Consider the following 16,632-nt stretch of genomic DNA (forward strand, 5'->3'; position numbering starts at 1 on the left):
CACTGTAAAAAAATGCTGTAATTATGCAGCTGGTTGACAGTAACTTACTGTAGTAGATAAAGACTGAAAATTTTTCATGTTCATTTAACTTTGAACAAACTGTTGCCGGTAAATAACATAAACATAAATGTAAAATCTACAGTAATACTGTAATTTCTACAGAATTTTTTTACAATGTATATTATTTATCAGTATGTGTTTTCCCTGAGGATTAAACCCGTAACCTTTGCGCTCCTACAGCAATGCTCTCCCAATTGATCTGCAGGAAAGACAGAGATTTGACCAACACAGAATTCGATTCTTCATCATTGGCAGCAATTAGCTCATCATCATCACGTGACAATGACGCACAAGAGGACCGTAGAAAGGTATGTCACCTAGTTCACATGACACATGCATCAGCAATGAAATGCCTCATCGTGCGGGACAAAGACCTGAGTTCATGTTTAAATTTGCATCGTTGCAAATATAGAACCTTTGTAGTTTCAGAAAAATTGCGGCGGGAATTGCCAAGGTCAGACAGCATTGGTTACAGGGAATTCATGGCATGCGATTGGAAGACGGTGAAAATCCTCAACCATCTCAGACTTCATACACCAGCTCATATTTCACAGGTCATCACTTATTTTAAAGAAAAGTCCAGATTTAAAGAGCAATTGGTGATAAATGCAAACATTTACATTTTTAAAACTCCTCTTTTGTTACTTTGGAATAATAATCAGCAGAAATTGGGTATGATGGTTTCATGTAGATGCACGTGAGAATGTAGGCTACTGTCATACTTTTAAATTCAACTTTTTCTTAAAAATTACAGTTAACACATTTACTGTGAGAATGTGGATGTTGTTACAACAGAAATGAGATTTCCCATCTGACTTTCTTTTGTGAGGGAATGAAACTGTGCATTTTTTGCACCTCAACTTCCTTTTCAGTGGGTTTAGTGGAGTTTTTGAAGGACGGTGCATAGAGAGGTATACAGTTTACATGTAGTCTTCCCACTTAACGCCATTAGATCTAGATTGAATGGTCCTCAGAGTCAAAACTGAGAGGTCAACCTGTCCTGAGACACCTGCTGTCTCTCGTCATGTGTGCAACACAGCTCCCATTGCGAATATGCCACCTCACACCCAACCCTCTTCACAAGAGCTCTACCAGGCCCTGACTCTCCAGCGCACACAAATATCACTAGTGAACATATGTCTGCTGTCCAGTGCTCACGACATTTACTAGAAATGTCACTCATCATATAAAGGAATACTTAATAGATTGTACTTAATAAGCACTCGGGAGGGTGCTTGCATCTGAGCTATATATATATGTAAATATGTGTGTGTGTGTGTGTGTGTGTATATGTAAATATGTGTGTGTGTGTGTGTGTGTGTGTATATATATGTGTGTGTGTGTGTGTGTGTGTGTGTGTGTGTGTGTGTGTGTGTGTGTGTGTGTGTGTGTGTGTGTGTGTGTGTGTGTGTGTGTGTATATATTAATGTATATATGACAACACTTAGACTTAATACAGTAATTACTGACTAATGTTTAGGTCAAAAAGGGGGTTGTTTTAACCCATTATTGGGTAAAATATAAACATTTTCTGGGTTTTTAACCCAGTGGCTGGGCTTGTCCCTTTTTGACGAATGTTGGCTTGAAAGTTAAAGGAGTAGTCCACTTTAAAGATGGCTCCCATTGACCTTTCCATAGTATTTTTTCCTACTATGAAAAGTCAGTGGACCCCATATTTAAAGTGGACTACTTCTTTAACCTTAACGTCAGGGCTGGTACCGGGCTTGCTGGACTGGTGGTAGTCGGGATATTTGGGTGGGAAGCCATAACACTCAATGTAATTAATATATATATATATATATATATTTTATATATATATATATATATATATACATATATACATTTTACAAGGGATGCTATATGTTTAAAGAGACACTCTTCTTGTTCTTTATGGCTGGCTTGACTTTTTTGGGGGGGGGGTCTTGAGAGCCAAATCACAACCCCACCCCCATAGACCCAGCTTTGCTTAACATAAACATAATAGAGTATGTGAAATCATGACTGGTGGTCTGAAAGCATCTCTTGTAAGGTAATGACTCACACATTTACAAGAAATGACCAAGAGCTGCTGGTAGCAGATAAAGGACATTCATTCCACGTTAATTCTCCTATTTTAACCTACTTTAACTATTTCAGTCTGTTCAAACTTGGAAATCAAATAGCGGCTTGTTCTTCAATGAATGACAATGCTCAGCAGCTGATAATGCTGAGAAGTTCCAAACATGGTAGACGGGTCTAAATCAAGACGTTCTTTACAACACTTTCAAAATACTATACAACCAAACAGATGCGATTGTTGTCACACCATGAGCGACCATTACAGTTATACTTATATTCTTTGACCTCTGAAAATCTTAACAAAAGACAAATCTGCCCCCAAAGATAATAGAAAGGTTGCGATGTATAACACATGTAGTTGATCCTATTGCACTCCTAGTTGTGGGAAAAGGATATTTTTCTCACTACCAGAAGATTTTACATCCAGAGTGACCTTGAATTCTAGTGTCAAGGGTCCTTGAAGGTCATCAATAATGGTTAGTGTTGCAATTATCTCATATTCTCCCTGCAATGTAAAATAGAATTATGATTAGAATAAGCTTTATACCAACATAAATATTTATAGCCAATGTTTGTTATCATACTATAATTATAACTATTAAAGGTCCCGTTCTTTCTGTGTTTTTGAAGCTTTGATTGTGTTTACACTGCGCAATATAACATGTGTTCATGTTTTACATGTAAAAAACGCGGTATTTTACTTATTTCTAGCTCTGTTTTCACTGTCCTAAAACGTGCTGATGTCTTTCTTGTTCTATGAAGTCCCTCCTTCAGAAATATGTAACGAGTTCTGATTGTGTAGCTTGTTTAGTGTGTTGTGATTCAATAGCAGCTTAGCTTGCCGTTAGCTTAGCTGGCGACTGACGTATTCCTGTGGGCGGAGTTTAGTCAAAAAACTGTTTTAGTGACGTCATTAAAGTAGAGGGCTGTAGTCCAAACCGGCCTTTCACTGCATCATTCAAAAATGTGTCATTAAGACGAAATAACATATATAAAAAAATTGTTTCACAAAATCCAAGTCGAAGAACAGACATTTAATCTGGAAAGGCAAGTTATTCAACTAAACAATAGCAGACAGAACAGCAGGCTGGATAGATGTCTGTACGTTAAAGTAATATTATCAGTTATTTAAACGATAAACCACAGCATTCAGAACGTACCTGGAAGGTTGAATAGGCTAAATTAACCGAACAAGCCAACTAGCGTGAAGTTTGCATACTCGTCATTCAACATTACAGAATCCACTGAATTACAAAAATACAGAAGCAGCATATGGCGGACTCTCTCGGCTGTAGACGGTAATGTTGTCTCTTGCCTCATAAATGTCAAATTAATTCATACTGACTTATAAGGTGCACCCGACTAGAAGATGCAGCACCAGCCAAGTTATGAACAAAATGCGGCTTATAGACCGAAAAATACTGTATGCTATTATAGCAACATTACACACTAACTATTAAAAATGGGATCAGAAAGAACATGACCTTTAACATAATAGAAACAGTTATTAATTCAATATTTTTGAAGCATTGTAATAAAACAGGTCACTTCATTTATATTGGAATGGGTTGATTTCTCACCGGAGGGCCATAAAACCTTTTCAGATACAACTGAATGGTTTCATGAAGAGTTTCTAAAACAACAAAATAACGCATTTGTTTTACTATACAGTGAGAGATGGTGCTATAAAATGACACAATGTTCTAATGTATAGTACCTCCTTTAATGATATAACACATTTTGGCATCCTCACAAGGAACATGTGGCTGTGTGTGCTCCAGCCACATCTGACCATTGTAGTAAACAATGACGTGATATCCAATACGAGCCAGAGTGAATGCTGATACACATAAAGGCAAGTATAATAGCATTAAACTATAACAAAACACTTACACTTTACATTAATGTTGTATTTGTTAACAATTAACAATACTTCTACAGCATTTAATAATCTTAGCTCATGTTAATTTCATTTACTAATACATTTATAAAAGCAAGCGTTGTAACTGTTAACATTAATTGGTGCACCATGAACTAACACGAATAAATGATTTGACATTAACTAACATTAACAAAAATTAATACATTTTAAAAAATTTGATTGTTCATTATTCATTCATGTTAGTTAATGCTAATGTTTACTAATACAACCTTATTGTAAAGTGTTACCCATTATTCATTAAATAATGTGGATAAACTATGAAATCATGTTAAAATATGAAGCATTTATCTTTCATCAACTTACTTGGGATTATTGTATAAGTTATGTTGTACAGTGACAAGCCAAAAGCACAGGGGTAGCTTCGTGCTGACAGGTAATACAAGGGACCTGATTAAAGAGATATTATTTACTGTTAACTACAATAATAAGGATCTGATTATAACTGATTATAATAGCTGTATCTTAATAAACTAGTTATTTTCAACCAATTGTTAAGGGTCAGACAAGGACACACCAATTGTTGGCTTAAATTAACGCAGAAAATGTTCATATTTATATTATATAAAAAATAGGTTAAATTAAATCCCAATGGGTTGGGTTCGTCCCTTTTTGACCCAGTGCTGGATTGAAAATAACCAAGCATTTTTAAACCGATTGTCACATTCATTAATGTAACAAAATGTTATTTTGTTATTATAAATTGTTGTTTTAAACTTACCATCATATGTGTACCAAATATTGAAATTTTCTGAGGAGCACAGTAATCTTTTCTCTACAAAGGCTGCAGGTATACAAGACCATATGGCAATAAAATAAAGAAAAGCGAAACGGTTCAAAGGCACCATAACCATGACTCTTTATGAACAAAGTTTAAATGATTTTTCTGCCTAGACGTTAAGATGTATTTAACCCAAAAATATCCCTTGTCTATAACAAGTCGGTTTTAAACTCAATGCACAACTGCTAATACAATGTAGTCAATTGTAATAAACTTCTCTTTTTGTAACCGTCACAGGTTTTTCCTTAGTTTAATACCAGTGGTTGTGTGAACAGGGAACTGCTGAAATAAAGGAAGTTTGGTCATGAGATAAAAAAAGTTTCAACATTGCAAATATACTGAATAATATACATGCCCATATATTTAACACAAAACAGCAATTCACAGGATTTTATTTGTTATCCATCTCTCTACAATATAAAGACAATAACTCTCTACAATACAAACAAGCATTCCAATGTCTGTATATCAATAATTGTTCCCTTTTGATAACACTATATTTAATATATGGATATGTATATAACAGCTGCAAAAAATAAGCATAAAGCTGTATACCATGTGTGGCTTTGTCACACTTGATTAAACTAATTTTTATCATTACCAGTACTTTTTACATGTGTAGTGATGTTGAAACGTGCCGTTAGTGCATTTTCAAGGTCATCAACAAATGTCCCATTGAAGTAAATCTGATATTCCCCCTGGGAAATGAAGTAATTCAACAAAATAATTAATATAACACACCTCATGGTTAATATTACAGCTCACATCAGATCCAGAAATAAACATTTGAGATATAGAGCAGAAAATTATAATGACTTTATTGTCCCACTATCTTTTCTAAATAACCATAATAAAAAATACATCAGAATTGACAGTGCATTGCTCACCTCAGGAAAGTAAAACGAAGACACATAGAGTGGAAAGCTGTCATGAAGTGTTTCTATAAGAAGAATGCAATCACTATTAAGATGCATACACAGCTAAAGCAAACTGTCAGAAAAAAGTTACAAAAAATCCAAATGTGTAGTGTGCTGTACCTCCTTTGATGATGTAACATAATTTGAGGTCTTCACAGGGAATATTCGGCTTGGTGTGCTCCAGCCACAGTTGACCTTTGTAATGTACAGTAACACCAAATCCAAAACGTGCGATTGTGAACACTAAAACAAGACAAATGTCAATAAAATACTAAGATTAAATTGTATTTTAGGGCTTATACATAATTTTTAAGTGTTGTTTTGTGAAATACATTTTGTAATTTATTAATATACATAATTCCATAAAACTTTATTTAACTGTGTCCTAGTTACAGCTTAATTATACTTAGGGTTACTTGCATGTAATTGTGGATAATTTACACTGTAAAAAAATTCCATAGAAATTGTAGCTGGGTTGCCGGTAACTTACCGTAGATCTAAATGTATGTTTTTTACTGGCAACATTTTGTTCAAAGTTAAACATTAACATTTACAAGTCTTTGTCTTTACAGAGTAAAACTAAAAAAACAGCATCAAGCAAAACATGCTGGGAAACAAAATAGAAAAAGGTTGATGATGATTTCTGGTTCCCAGAATGCTTTGCATGAGGCTGTTATTGTATAGTTTTATTCTGTAATATTTAATATTTAAAACATTTATTTACATTTGAACAAACTCTTCCCAGTAAAATAACATAAATTTAAATCTACGGTAAATTACCGGCAACCCAGCTGCAATAACATTGTAATTTCTTCAGAAATTGTTTTACAGTGTACTCTTATTACTCATAATTCTGCATAATTTAACCTCTAATAATCTATTATAAACTTACTTGGGATTACTGTATAATTTATATGGTACGTTGTGGCTCCTTGAGAGCAGGGAGATCCGGTTATTGACAGGTAATATAATGGTCCTGATAAAGGAATCATTGGCTGTTAAATCCAATCAATATTCATTTTTAGGCTGTCCAAGGCTATTTCTAGTCTAATGGGTAAAATCTGAGCTTGTAACCCAAAGGATATGTGTTCAAACCACACATGCAGATGCTACATATGCATGTGCCTTTAAGCAAGATATTCAGCATCCTATAATGAAATAGTTAACGAAATTTACAGTAATTAATAATTGATTGTCTTTCAGCTTTAATTTTACAGTGACACTGACAGAAACATTTGTAAAAGCATCTGTTTATTTATTTTATTTCTTTATCTTAAAATGATGTATTCACATTATAGCATCTGTGTAAATACAGCCTAAAAAACCCGAAAACAATAATTAAAGATGTATTGTTTAATAAAAAATAAAAAATGACTCACCATCATAGCTGTACCAAATGTTGATATTTTCTGAGGAGCAAAATAATTGTCTCTTTGCTGTGGACACGCGAGACAGTGTAATAATATGACAAAGTAAAATTTTAAGGTATAGAGGCTTCATAACTATTAACCTTTTATGAGATAAACCAGTGGCAATGTACTTTCCAGAAGCTGGCAGATGCACAAATAACCATTTACAAAGACTTTTGTTTGCAAGACAACAATGCACTCTATTATTGTAAAACTTCTCTTTTGGATCAAAAGCTGCCACAGGTCTTTCCCCTGCAATTATATAAATCAAGAACAAATAAAGCAGAAGTTTGGCTATAAGATAGAATCATGAAACAAGGAGGGAATTTAGATGTCCATTTATATTATGTTTATTTACAATTTTTTAAGTAAAAATGTCTGTTTCAGTACAACACAAGCATTCGATTCGGTGAAATAAAGTGTTTCAAGATCATTAAGCACAATAAACTGAATTGTCAGAACAGATACAGATTTTCATTTGATCATGAAAACATAATGTTACATAAGAAAATATAACACCAGTCCCAGAAAAATTCAAAGTAAGTCTGGATGATTCTGCAGCACATACGTATAGCTTGTCCTATAGCCCTCCCAACTGTTGAAAAATGGCATTCTCACTAACAGGGCTTTGATATTGAAACATACTGTCTTTTGAGGTTATGAATACTATTCTCATCCATAAGAAAATATCTGCTATTCTCCCTGCAGGGAAAAAAAATAAAATCTCTTTTTTATTTCCAAATGATTGTATTTACATTTATTCATTCCATTCAAGCAATTTAATTGATCATACACATTTTCATTATGCGTGTTCCTTAGGACTCAAACTTTCAAACTTTCTATGCTTTACTGCATTGAAAGCTCACTTTATAGGATTAAGGGCCTTTGCATACACACACTTTAAAAACTTGGCATCGTCAAAAGCAACATTTGGCTGTTTGTGATCAAACCACAGCTGCCCTTTGTAATAAAGAACAGCACAATATAAGAGCAGCCGTGAACACAGAATAATAAACAAAGCAAACTTTATAGCTCACTTTAAATTTGCATTGATGTTATATTAAAATAGCTTAAATGTGAGCTCAAAAATCATTTACAAAGGCAGTTTAATAAAGAAATCTATTATAAACTTACTTAAGTTTAAGGTGTAAATTATATGTTATGTGGTCATTCTTTTAAAGATGCACTAATGATCTATAGGTTAAAGAGTACATTGGCCGTTTAATGTAAAAATAATGACATCAAAAAGAATCAATTAAAGGGGTGCAGTTTTGGCCTAATAGTTGGAGAGTCAGGCTTGTAACCTGAAGGTTGCCAGTTTGAGTCTCTTTATGCAAGAAACCTTTTCACCAATTTCTTACTGGGCATTGCAAAAAATCTTCTCTGTGTGCTTGTGTTACTATTCACTAAGATGGGTTAAATGCAGAGGTCGCATTTTGAGTATGGGCTACAAAACAGAAAAATCATGTCACTTTCCCTTTACCAGAGGTGTATACTACTTAAGTATTTTTACTTTCTACATTCAAGTAAATTTTCAAGTATTTTTATTAGTGTTTTTCTTTGGAAAACATACATTCCAAAGCATATTATCATAATTTTTACTCTACTACACTTCATAATTTCAAGTTTTTGGCTTATATTTAATATTTAAATACATTAAACATCTAGTAAATTTTTTTACTTAAGTAAAAAGTACTTTCGTACTTTTACTCAAGAAAGTAAAAAAACACAATTTTTTATATGCAAAATTAAAGAATACACAGTATGTTTCTATGCTTTAGAATGTAGTGAACATTTTTTAGTAAAGTACATTTTTTCCAAGACAAACACTCTGATAAAGCACAGATGCTTGGAAAATGTAACTAAAATACTTTAGTATACACCTCTGCCCTTTACTTCAAAAGAGTAAAACACATTGAAATCCCACAGTGACGTATGCAGGGCTATGGCCATTTTGTCCTCGAGCAAGGTAACCCAAAATTGTTCAGAAGAGATGCCTCCGTAAGTGGTTGATTTTTAGCAGCATTTTCCAGAAGTAAAAAATCAGTAATAAAATCAGTAGTACTTAACTGATTGTCTTGTCATTTATCTTTTAGGAAAAAATAGCATTGTTTACAGTGATGCAAACATTTTCACTTAATCACTTAATATTGCAGTATAAATGTTAAAATAGTAAATATTAATAAAAGAAATGCACAGTTATATAACAGCACAGTGGAAAAAAGCAAAATATTAAAAAGCTGAATCAAACAAAGAAGCCACAACTGTTATGTTTATGTGCATAAAACAAGTGGTCAAATCTATTTGTCTGCATTAAGTAAAAAAAAACTATCATAAGTTCTACCAATACAATGCATTAAACTGCTGGAAAACAGAAAAAAATCTGAAAATATGTAGATAGGGTAAATATGTCCATTTATTTACACATTCATAGAACTTTCAGCATCACGCATATCTTCGTGGCGCACCAATACTCAATACTTTACAACAGTCCACTGAAATGATTGAATCTTTGAGATCTCCCAGTAGCAGACAACTTGACTGTGCACCGAAACTAGCTTTTATCTGGTTTGTTTAAATCATCTGTGTCAAATGTAAAGGGCTGATCATAGCCCATGAGGTGGTTGTAGTCATGGGGGAAAGCGAACAGCATTGGGTTAACCAGCATGGACTTCTTCTTGGCATAAAAACTGGTAAACATCCGGCTCACATCTGGGACTGTGACATCACTTTGATGGAATACAGTCCGTTTTTCCACTAGAAAGGCATTGTAAGTAATGGCCGTATACGTCTCTGTGTCCTTGTTGTGGTACAGGCGTACTACATAGCCTTTGGTGATCAGATGGAGGAGAACAGGGGTCAGAAATGTGAAGAAACCTATAAAGCCACAAAAGGCCACTTGCAGTGCAAAACTGTTTACACCAATTCCTGTTTTCAAGAGGACGTACGGCATCACACAAAGACTGAACATACTGCTGGAATAGGAGAAAAATTTCACACCTAGAAAAAGAGACGTTTAGATTTTTAGCAAGTCATTTAAAAAGCTTAATGCAAAGAAATCACTGCAACCGTTAACAATCTAATGTGGTTAAGTATATGATATATATATAACAACTGTTTAAAAATAAAGACACATCAAAAGCCATACCAAGGACAGCCTTGTCCATGTTTCCTGTGTAGATCAATTCTCCATCTTCAGAGAGTGCTGGTGTGGACGTATACCATCTAACAGCACAGCAAGGCTGAACCTATGACAAAAAATAATGCATGAATAGTCGCATTTAAAAAATAAATAAAAGCAAACTCTTATTCTACTAGCACTGCAACTGATTTAAGTTTACATATGATTAAGACTATCAAGAGAAAAGTTAGTAGCATACGACAGAGTTAAATGTATTTGTATATGTAGCAGATACCTTTTTTGCAGATACTTTTAAAAACGACCTTTGAATGACATGTAGTGAATGACACTGGCTCCTTAATGGTACAGCGAGCGCGTGGACATCTGTGTAAATATTGGCATTGCTGTCTGATGTCGCGCGAATACCGACTTGAATGTTTCTAACAAGCTGTTGCTGATTTTTTGACAGACGACGCAGTGCATGTAAAACTCCAATCTGATACATTTTCTATGATTTACTTAAGAGCTTCCCACTTATGAGAGGACCATGAAAACCCGGAAGCAGTTTGGGTCTGACTATCGAGGTAAAAGATGCATACAATTATTGAATTATATGGAAATATCCAGTTTGTTTGGAATTTTACGCATAGCGCCTTAAATAAAACGGTATCTCATTCACAACAAGTTTAACGCAATTTTACTGTAATTTAGGTTTTATATTAAAATATACCCGAGGGGGCATGGTAACTTTTAATTTGTAATATACGTTACGGAAGTTCGATGCGTGCGTGACAATTGTTTCCTGTTGTCTACTGACAACAGAGCAGCTGCCATTTAGAGCTCACCGGAGACAAAAGTGGAAAAGATTAATCCACATTGACTGTTTAAAACACTGGCTGGAGGTGAGTAGTTATAGTGTTTAGTTCATTGTGTATGTGTTTTCAATGTTAAGTACGATGTCAGTTGAAATATGTATGGGAGACCGATTGTGTCAGAGCAATTGAGGTAAATGGGCAGGCAACTCCAGTTCCTTTAAATATGACTTATTATGAAAATTCACTTTTATAATGTGGTAGAACAGGGGAGGGGGTTGAAGAAGGTTCGTAAGTTTATGAAAACGATTCATTAAATACAATTAACATTTAAATAGAATATTTTAAACGTACAAAATCGAAATAAACACTTATTAACAAGAATACATACCGTTTATTTGTTCATTCTGCATGGCATGTGACCATTAACACAACACTACAATATATCAGAAAACTGAGAACTCATGCAAATGGACAGATACATTTAATGTACCATTAAAAAAAATTACCAGATGAAGGTCTTATAATTCAATTTTATTTATATAGAGCTTTTCACAATTGTTTAAATCAGCTTTACATAAATAAAAACAAGAGAAAGCACAGAAAAATCAGATGACAACAAAAGTAGCAAAGTATAGCTGCTTAGATTAAACTGTACTAGTGAGCAGAGTATTCATTCATTACCTGACAGCATTTTTTGTGATTTTTATTTTATTTTTTACAAACGTTTCACAAAATGCCTTCCAGGAAAACTTTCTTCTATAAATATATAAACATACGAATATATCAAGTGAAGGAAAATGTTTCATCCCATCTTCATATGTTCTCTTTTTATAACCTCTTAAAGGTGCCGTGTGTAAATTTTAGAAGGATCTGACAGAAATGCAAAATAATATACAAAACTATAGTATCAGGGGTGTATAAAGACCTTTTATAATGAACCGTTATGTGTTTATTACCTTAGAATGAGAAGTTTTTATCTACATACACAGAGGGTCCCCTTACATGGAAGCCGCCATTTTGTGCCGCCATTTTTCTACAGAAGCCCTTAAAGGAAATTTTTTTTACTAAGTTGTCTCCGATGATGACATGTTTGTCCGGTGGCGGCTACCCTAGCTTCTCTATGTGTTTCAAAAGCGAGGTGTGAGCGATGGACTGATGCATTGGTTGCAATTCGCAACCTCATCACTAGATACCGCTAAAATTTACACACTGCATCTTTAAATATTGGGTAGGTTTCTTCAAAAATCCCAAATTTTGAAGAAAAAAATAAAATAATTGCATTTTGTAAAGGAATTTAGTTAGAGATCAGATTCAGAACGATGATTCAAAAGATACACAATGTTTTAAATTTAAATTTAAGTTTTTTATAAATTGAGTAAGAATTGAATTACAGATTACCGTAAAAACTCTTCAGTAACTCGTCAATGGCAGGGAAAGAGTTAATTTAACTAGAAGAAGTTCTAAGTTAAGCTAATGTTAGCTAACTCCCAAGGGGTTGAAAAAGTTCTAGTAGGAAATTCCTGTGGGAAAAAAGTCCTCGGTTGAAACAATCCCTAGAAAGAGAGGCAGACATGGCTGATCATATAGAAAGTATACTATATATTAAATACTAAATTATATAATTTTATGGGAATTCAAATAAAAAATTAAGTTATAAGTTAAAGCAAGCAGTTGGTTGTTGCTGGGCAGACTTATCCGATCCAGTAGCAAAAAATACTAATATATTAAAAACTTTACTATAAAATTGATTAAAAATAAAAAAATGAAAGTGAAGCAATTGGTGGTCCTGGGTCAAACATCGGCTGGGCATCACAATGATGGGAGGCCAGTAGATCAGTGGTGTAATGAGCTTCACAGCAGCAGGACCTTGGTCTGTTAGTCTCAGTGTCCTTGATTCAGAGGAAGAGACAAGGAAAGAGAAACAAAATTCTATTAGCGGGCCGTTTACATGTAGTGCAAGTGTCATACAGTATATTCAATGAATTTCTGCTTGGTTCCAGACAAGCTAACTATTGCGGCATGAGTAGATTTACTAGACCAATTATGTAAATGCTTTGTTAAAGAGATATGTCTTTAGTTTAGACTTAAATTGAGATTCTCCCATTGATGATGTCTTCAGGGGAAGCCCCGCCCAGCAACAGTAACGATTCTGTTTACATAGACACAGCTCTGAGTGGGAAGCACAAAGTTTGCCATTGTCGTATCTTCACTGTAGCAGCTTGAGTTTTACAATGGACTCCACCAATTGCGCGTTCTGTTGATGTGAAGGTTACGATGAAAGATGAGGATTCACTTAGTGATTAACAGCGCACAACATGACTCTATTCCCTTCCAAGATATACAATATAAGCATAAAACATGTTGTTTTATCTGTTTCTCTAAAGATTATAAAGAAGATGAGGATTAACGCAGTGCAAGAGACAAAGAGAGAATGATTGACAAGCACAACGCGACTGTATTCCCCTCAAACATATACAATATAAGCATAAGACATGTAATTTTATCTTTTTCTTTGACGATTAAAAAGAAGATGAGGATTAACTTAGTGCACGAGACGGTTTATTTTGAACTAAAACTTTACATGCACACTCTGGGGACATCGAAGACTTATTTTAAATCTTGTAAACTGGGGCACAATAAGTGACATTTACTTTACTGCATCTATGGCCCTGATTCCTGCAAAAGCATTATAGAGCTGCATTCACTGGTGTTTCCTGTGTGCTCAAAAATTAATGTGTAGATGCATAGGTTCTCTGATTTTTAATTGGGTCTTATCACCCTATTACTTTCTATTAATAATGTTACATTATTTATTTGTCTGTTCACTGCTGTTTTTCTCTTTATTATTTCAGTGAGAGACAAAGAAACGCAGTAAAAATGGGTAAGAAATGATTGACGTTTTATTGAGTTTTTTTTATCAGGACACATAAAATTTGTAAGAATTGGAAGCAACTATCGGTTATTGAAAATTAAGATGCTACTGCAATGTTTTTGTTATTTTGTAACTTATTAGTACTTTTTAAGTTGTGACAGTAATACAGGTTATGATAAAATAAATTAAATACATTTCTAGACACTGAAGAAAAGACCTATGGTGGCTGTGAGGGGCCAGACGCCATGTATGTGAAATTGATCTCCTCTGATGGCCATGAGTTTATTGTGAAGAGAGAACATGCATTGACATCTGGAACAATCAAAGCTATGCTTAGTGGTCCTGGTGAGTATTTTAAACAAAAAATCTGTGATTTTAAAGTAAAAGGGTATTGTGTATTATTTTGTATTATGTTGTATTTTTGCTGCTATAGCCAGTAAAAATAGGATTCCTATACTTTAAATTTCTTTTATTCTAGTATATGCCCTGTTTACAACTGGTATTACTGTGTGTTTTGTTCGATCGGATCACAAGTGGACGACACTAAATACAGGGTTTCCACTGGTCCTTGAAAGTTTGTGAATCTGGGAGAAAAATTTAAGGCCCTGGGAATTTTTTGAAAATATACATGCATAGATACAGGTCATTGAAAGTGCTTGAATCTATTTTATGGAAGAAGTTTTCTGGAAAAAAAACATATTTTTCCCTGTATTTTAGGGTAATATCATAAAAATTCTAGCCTTTTAAGCACATGTTCTAAACTGTTTGCTTTAAATGTTTATATCTTCTGTATGCGAATGTTGATTCATACCAAAATGATTTTTTGCATAGTTGTGTTTAACACATAAAAACGTCTCGGGTTACTTATGTAACTGTTGTTCCCTGAGAAGGGAACGAGACGCTGCGTCTCCCTTTCCACACTTCCTGCATCCCTGTAACGCCTTCTTTGGCAATATCAGATATACTTCCTGGCTCCCGCGTCACCCTGTCTTTTTCTTTAAGCCTCACCATTGGTTGAATTTGATATACACATTCAGACGCACTTACCCCTGGAGGCGTCCCCAAAGTGTAATCGCAGTGACGCAGCGCAAGTTCCCCTGAAATGGAACTGTAACAATGTATCTTAAAAGTAACACGACTTGACATATTAGTGCATGTCAATTTAAACCCATCAATTCTTCTGCTCACGTTTAAACGAAAACTCACTCATCAAAGTAATCAGGACAGAAGCGGTCGAAAGTGGATGAAAGAGACCTGCGTCTCTCTCATCCACTTTTAATCCAATTGACCAAAACGCATCTTCATACCAGGTGTAAATGTGCTAGATGTTTTAGTGCTGTGTTGATTTCAGTTCTTACCTGATTTGCATTCTTTGAACTTGTTTAAATGTAAAAGTGTTCTCTTTTTTTTCAGGCCAGTTTGCTGAAAACGAAACAAATGAAGTCAACTTTCGAGAGATTCCATCACATGTCCTTTCTAAAGTCTGCATGTATTTTACATACAAAGTTCGCTATACTAATAGTTCAACAGAAATCCCAGAATTTCCTATTGCCCCAGAGATAGCACTGGAGCTTCTGATGGCTGCAAACTTCTTAGATTGTTAAAAAATACAAACAGACACTCATACATTCATCTGGCTGGAAATAAATATGAAAAGAAAGCTAAATATTATTGGTTCATTTTATTGCTTTTAAATGCAAAATAAGGTTTGCCAACAAAACAATGCTGTACTGAGATTACAGAGTTAAGAGTATTAGCTGTTTGGTTATTTATACGATAAATCTGTTGGGTTTTTTCTGTTCAGGTTATCTTTTTTTTGTGTTGACCCAGTATTAACTTTTACATTATTTCTAAATAACAAAATGCCGGGAGAAATATTCACTTAATAAACCAGACTGAAATGTAATTTTACATTTCCATCATCTTTGTGGTAACAATTTTCAAATTCAATTGAAATAAATTTGTTATACAGTACTCTGATCATATAAATGTCTTGTAATTGTCAATAGTTGTTCATCAGTTGTTAAATGAATAAACTCAGCTTATCCGTTTTGCTTGTGATGTTTTTTTCATTTGCAAGTAACTGTGGATAAAAGCATCTTCTAAACAAAGAAATGTAAATGCTTTTATTGGTAGATATGTGTAATGAAACCTCTTTATCAAATGCCTAGATTGTTGACTTTTTTTCTCCATTTGTCCCTTTACCACTACTACTATTTTAAAAATGTAACAACACCAAGGGGTATTTACGAATGCAGATACAGAAACAAAATGTACGCTGCTATTAGGGAGAGGTACTATGTAAGGGTCATTCTACAGAAACGTCCACTTTTGGTATGGCAAAATGTCTTAAAATTTATTTCTTTTTCTAACATTAAAACTTAGACCACATTATTAGATTACTCTTTGGCAGCTTAATGATTATTTTTTTGTGTGTGTGTTATTATTTTTTGCATGTACTTGAAGACTGCATACACCATTTTTTGTCACTGGTGTTACCTTACTTCTTTAGCAATATTAAAGGTGTTTAAGAAATATATATTTTTTTAATTCAGCTTTAAAGCTTAATTCTTAAGTGTAGCAAAAAGATTTTATTTATTGTGAAAGGAAAGAAAAACAACACAGTAACACCAGTGACATCATAAATTACCAGTCACTGG

At 34.0% G+C, this 16,632-nt stretch overlaps 3 protein-coding genes across 4 annotated transcripts; 1 reads left to right on the top strand and 2 right to left on the bottom strand.

The window, feature by feature from the left end:
• Positions 1–1,412: 1,412 nt before the first annotated feature.
• Positions 1,413–9,410, bottom strand: LOC129442145 (uncharacterized). Its single transcript, XM_073875036.1, has 9 exons — positions 7,135–9,410; positions 6,648–6,731; positions 5,876–5,998; positions 5,726–5,778; positions 4,779–5,536; positions 4,364–4,447; positions 3,836–3,958; positions 3,699–3,751; positions 1,413–2,623 (listed from the first exon to the last, which is right to left on the bottom strand). Exons 5-9 carry the CDS (start codon positions 4,909–4,911, stop codon positions 2,483–2,485), a joined length of 534 nt encoding a protein of 177 aa, XP_073731137.1. The 5' UTR covers positions 4,912–5,536; positions 5,726–5,778; positions 5,876–5,998; positions 6,648–6,731; positions 7,135–9,410; the 3' UTR covers positions 1,413–2,482.
• Positions 9,411–9,562: 152 nt separating this feature from the next.
• On the bottom strand, positions 9,563–10,872 carry tmem70 (transmembrane protein 70). The gene is made up of 3 exons (XM_055202021.2): positions 10,581–10,872; positions 10,313–10,412; positions 9,563–10,164 (listed from the first exon to the last, which is right to left on the bottom strand). Exons 1-3 carry the CDS (start codon positions 10,788–10,790, stop codon positions 9,719–9,721), a joined length of 756 nt encoding a protein of 251 aa, XP_055057996.2. The 5' UTR covers positions 10,791–10,872; the 3' UTR covers positions 9,563–9,718.
• A 180-nt stretch (positions 10,873–11,052) lies between these two features.
• On the top strand, positions 11,053–16,023 carry elocb (elongin C paralog b). Of its 2 annotated transcripts, XM_055202024.2 has the most exons (5): positions 11,172–11,187; positions 13,485–13,594; positions 13,953–13,981; positions 14,174–14,317; positions 15,386–16,023. In XM_055202024.2, the coding sequence occupies exons 3-5, from the start codon at positions 13,978–13,980 to the stop codon at positions 15,574–15,576; spliced, it is 339 nt and encodes a 112-aa protein (XP_055057999.1). In that variant the 5' UTR covers positions 11,172–11,187; positions 13,485–13,594; positions 13,953–13,977; the 3' UTR covers positions 15,577–16,023. The 2 variants fall into 2 exon arrangements, with proteins under 2 accessions (XP_055057998.1, XP_055057999.1); XM_055202023.2 differs by lacking the exon at positions 13,485–13,594 and having other exon boundaries at positions 11,053–11,187.
• The last annotated feature ends 609 nt before the right edge of the window (positions 16,024–16,632 follow it).

Source organism: Misgurnus anguillicaudatus, chromosome 2, assembly GCF_027580225.2.
Source record: "Misgurnus anguillicaudatus chromosome 2, ASM2758022v2, whole genome shotgun sequence".
NCBI lineage: Eukaryota > Metazoa > Chordata > Actinopteri > Cypriniformes > Cobitidae > Misgurnus > Misgurnus anguillicaudatus.

What these genes read in the sequence shown, in the direction of transcription:
- LOC129442145 (XM_073875036.1), bottom strand. Translation starts at nt 4,911, where the DNA reads ATGGTTATGGTGCCTTTGAACCGTTTCGCTTTTCTTTATTTTATTGCC. An exon ending in TATTTGGTACACATATGATG is followed by an intron (nt 4,448 to 4,778) that starts GTAAGTTTAAAA and finishes CTCTTTAATCAG; the next exon opens with GTCCCTTGTATTACCTGTCA. An exon ending in AACTTATACAATAATCCCAA is followed by an intron (nt 3,959 to 4,363) that starts GTAAGTTGATGA and finishes TATGTGTATCAG; the next exon opens with CATTCACTCTGGCTCGTATT.
- tmem70 (XM_055202021.2), bottom strand. Translation starts at nt 10,790, where the DNA reads ATGTATCAGATTGGAGTTTTACATGCACTGCGTCGTCTGTCAAAAAAT. An exon ending in TAAAAGTATCTGCAAAAAAG is followed by an intron (nt 10,413 to 10,580) that starts GTATCTGCTACA and finishes TTTTTGTCATAG; the next exon opens with GTTCAGCCTTGCTGTGCTGT. An exon ending in CATGGACAAGGCTGTCCTTG is followed by an intron (nt 10,165 to 10,312) that starts GTATGGCTTTTG and finishes CTCTTTTTCTAG; the next exon opens with GTGTGAAATTTTTCTCCTAT.
- elocb (XM_055202023.2), top strand. An exon ending in AGCTATGCTTAGTGGTCCTG is followed by an intron (nt 14,318 to 15,385) that starts GTGAGTATTTTA and finishes CTTTTTTTTCAG; the next exon opens with GCCAGTTTGCTGAAAACGAA.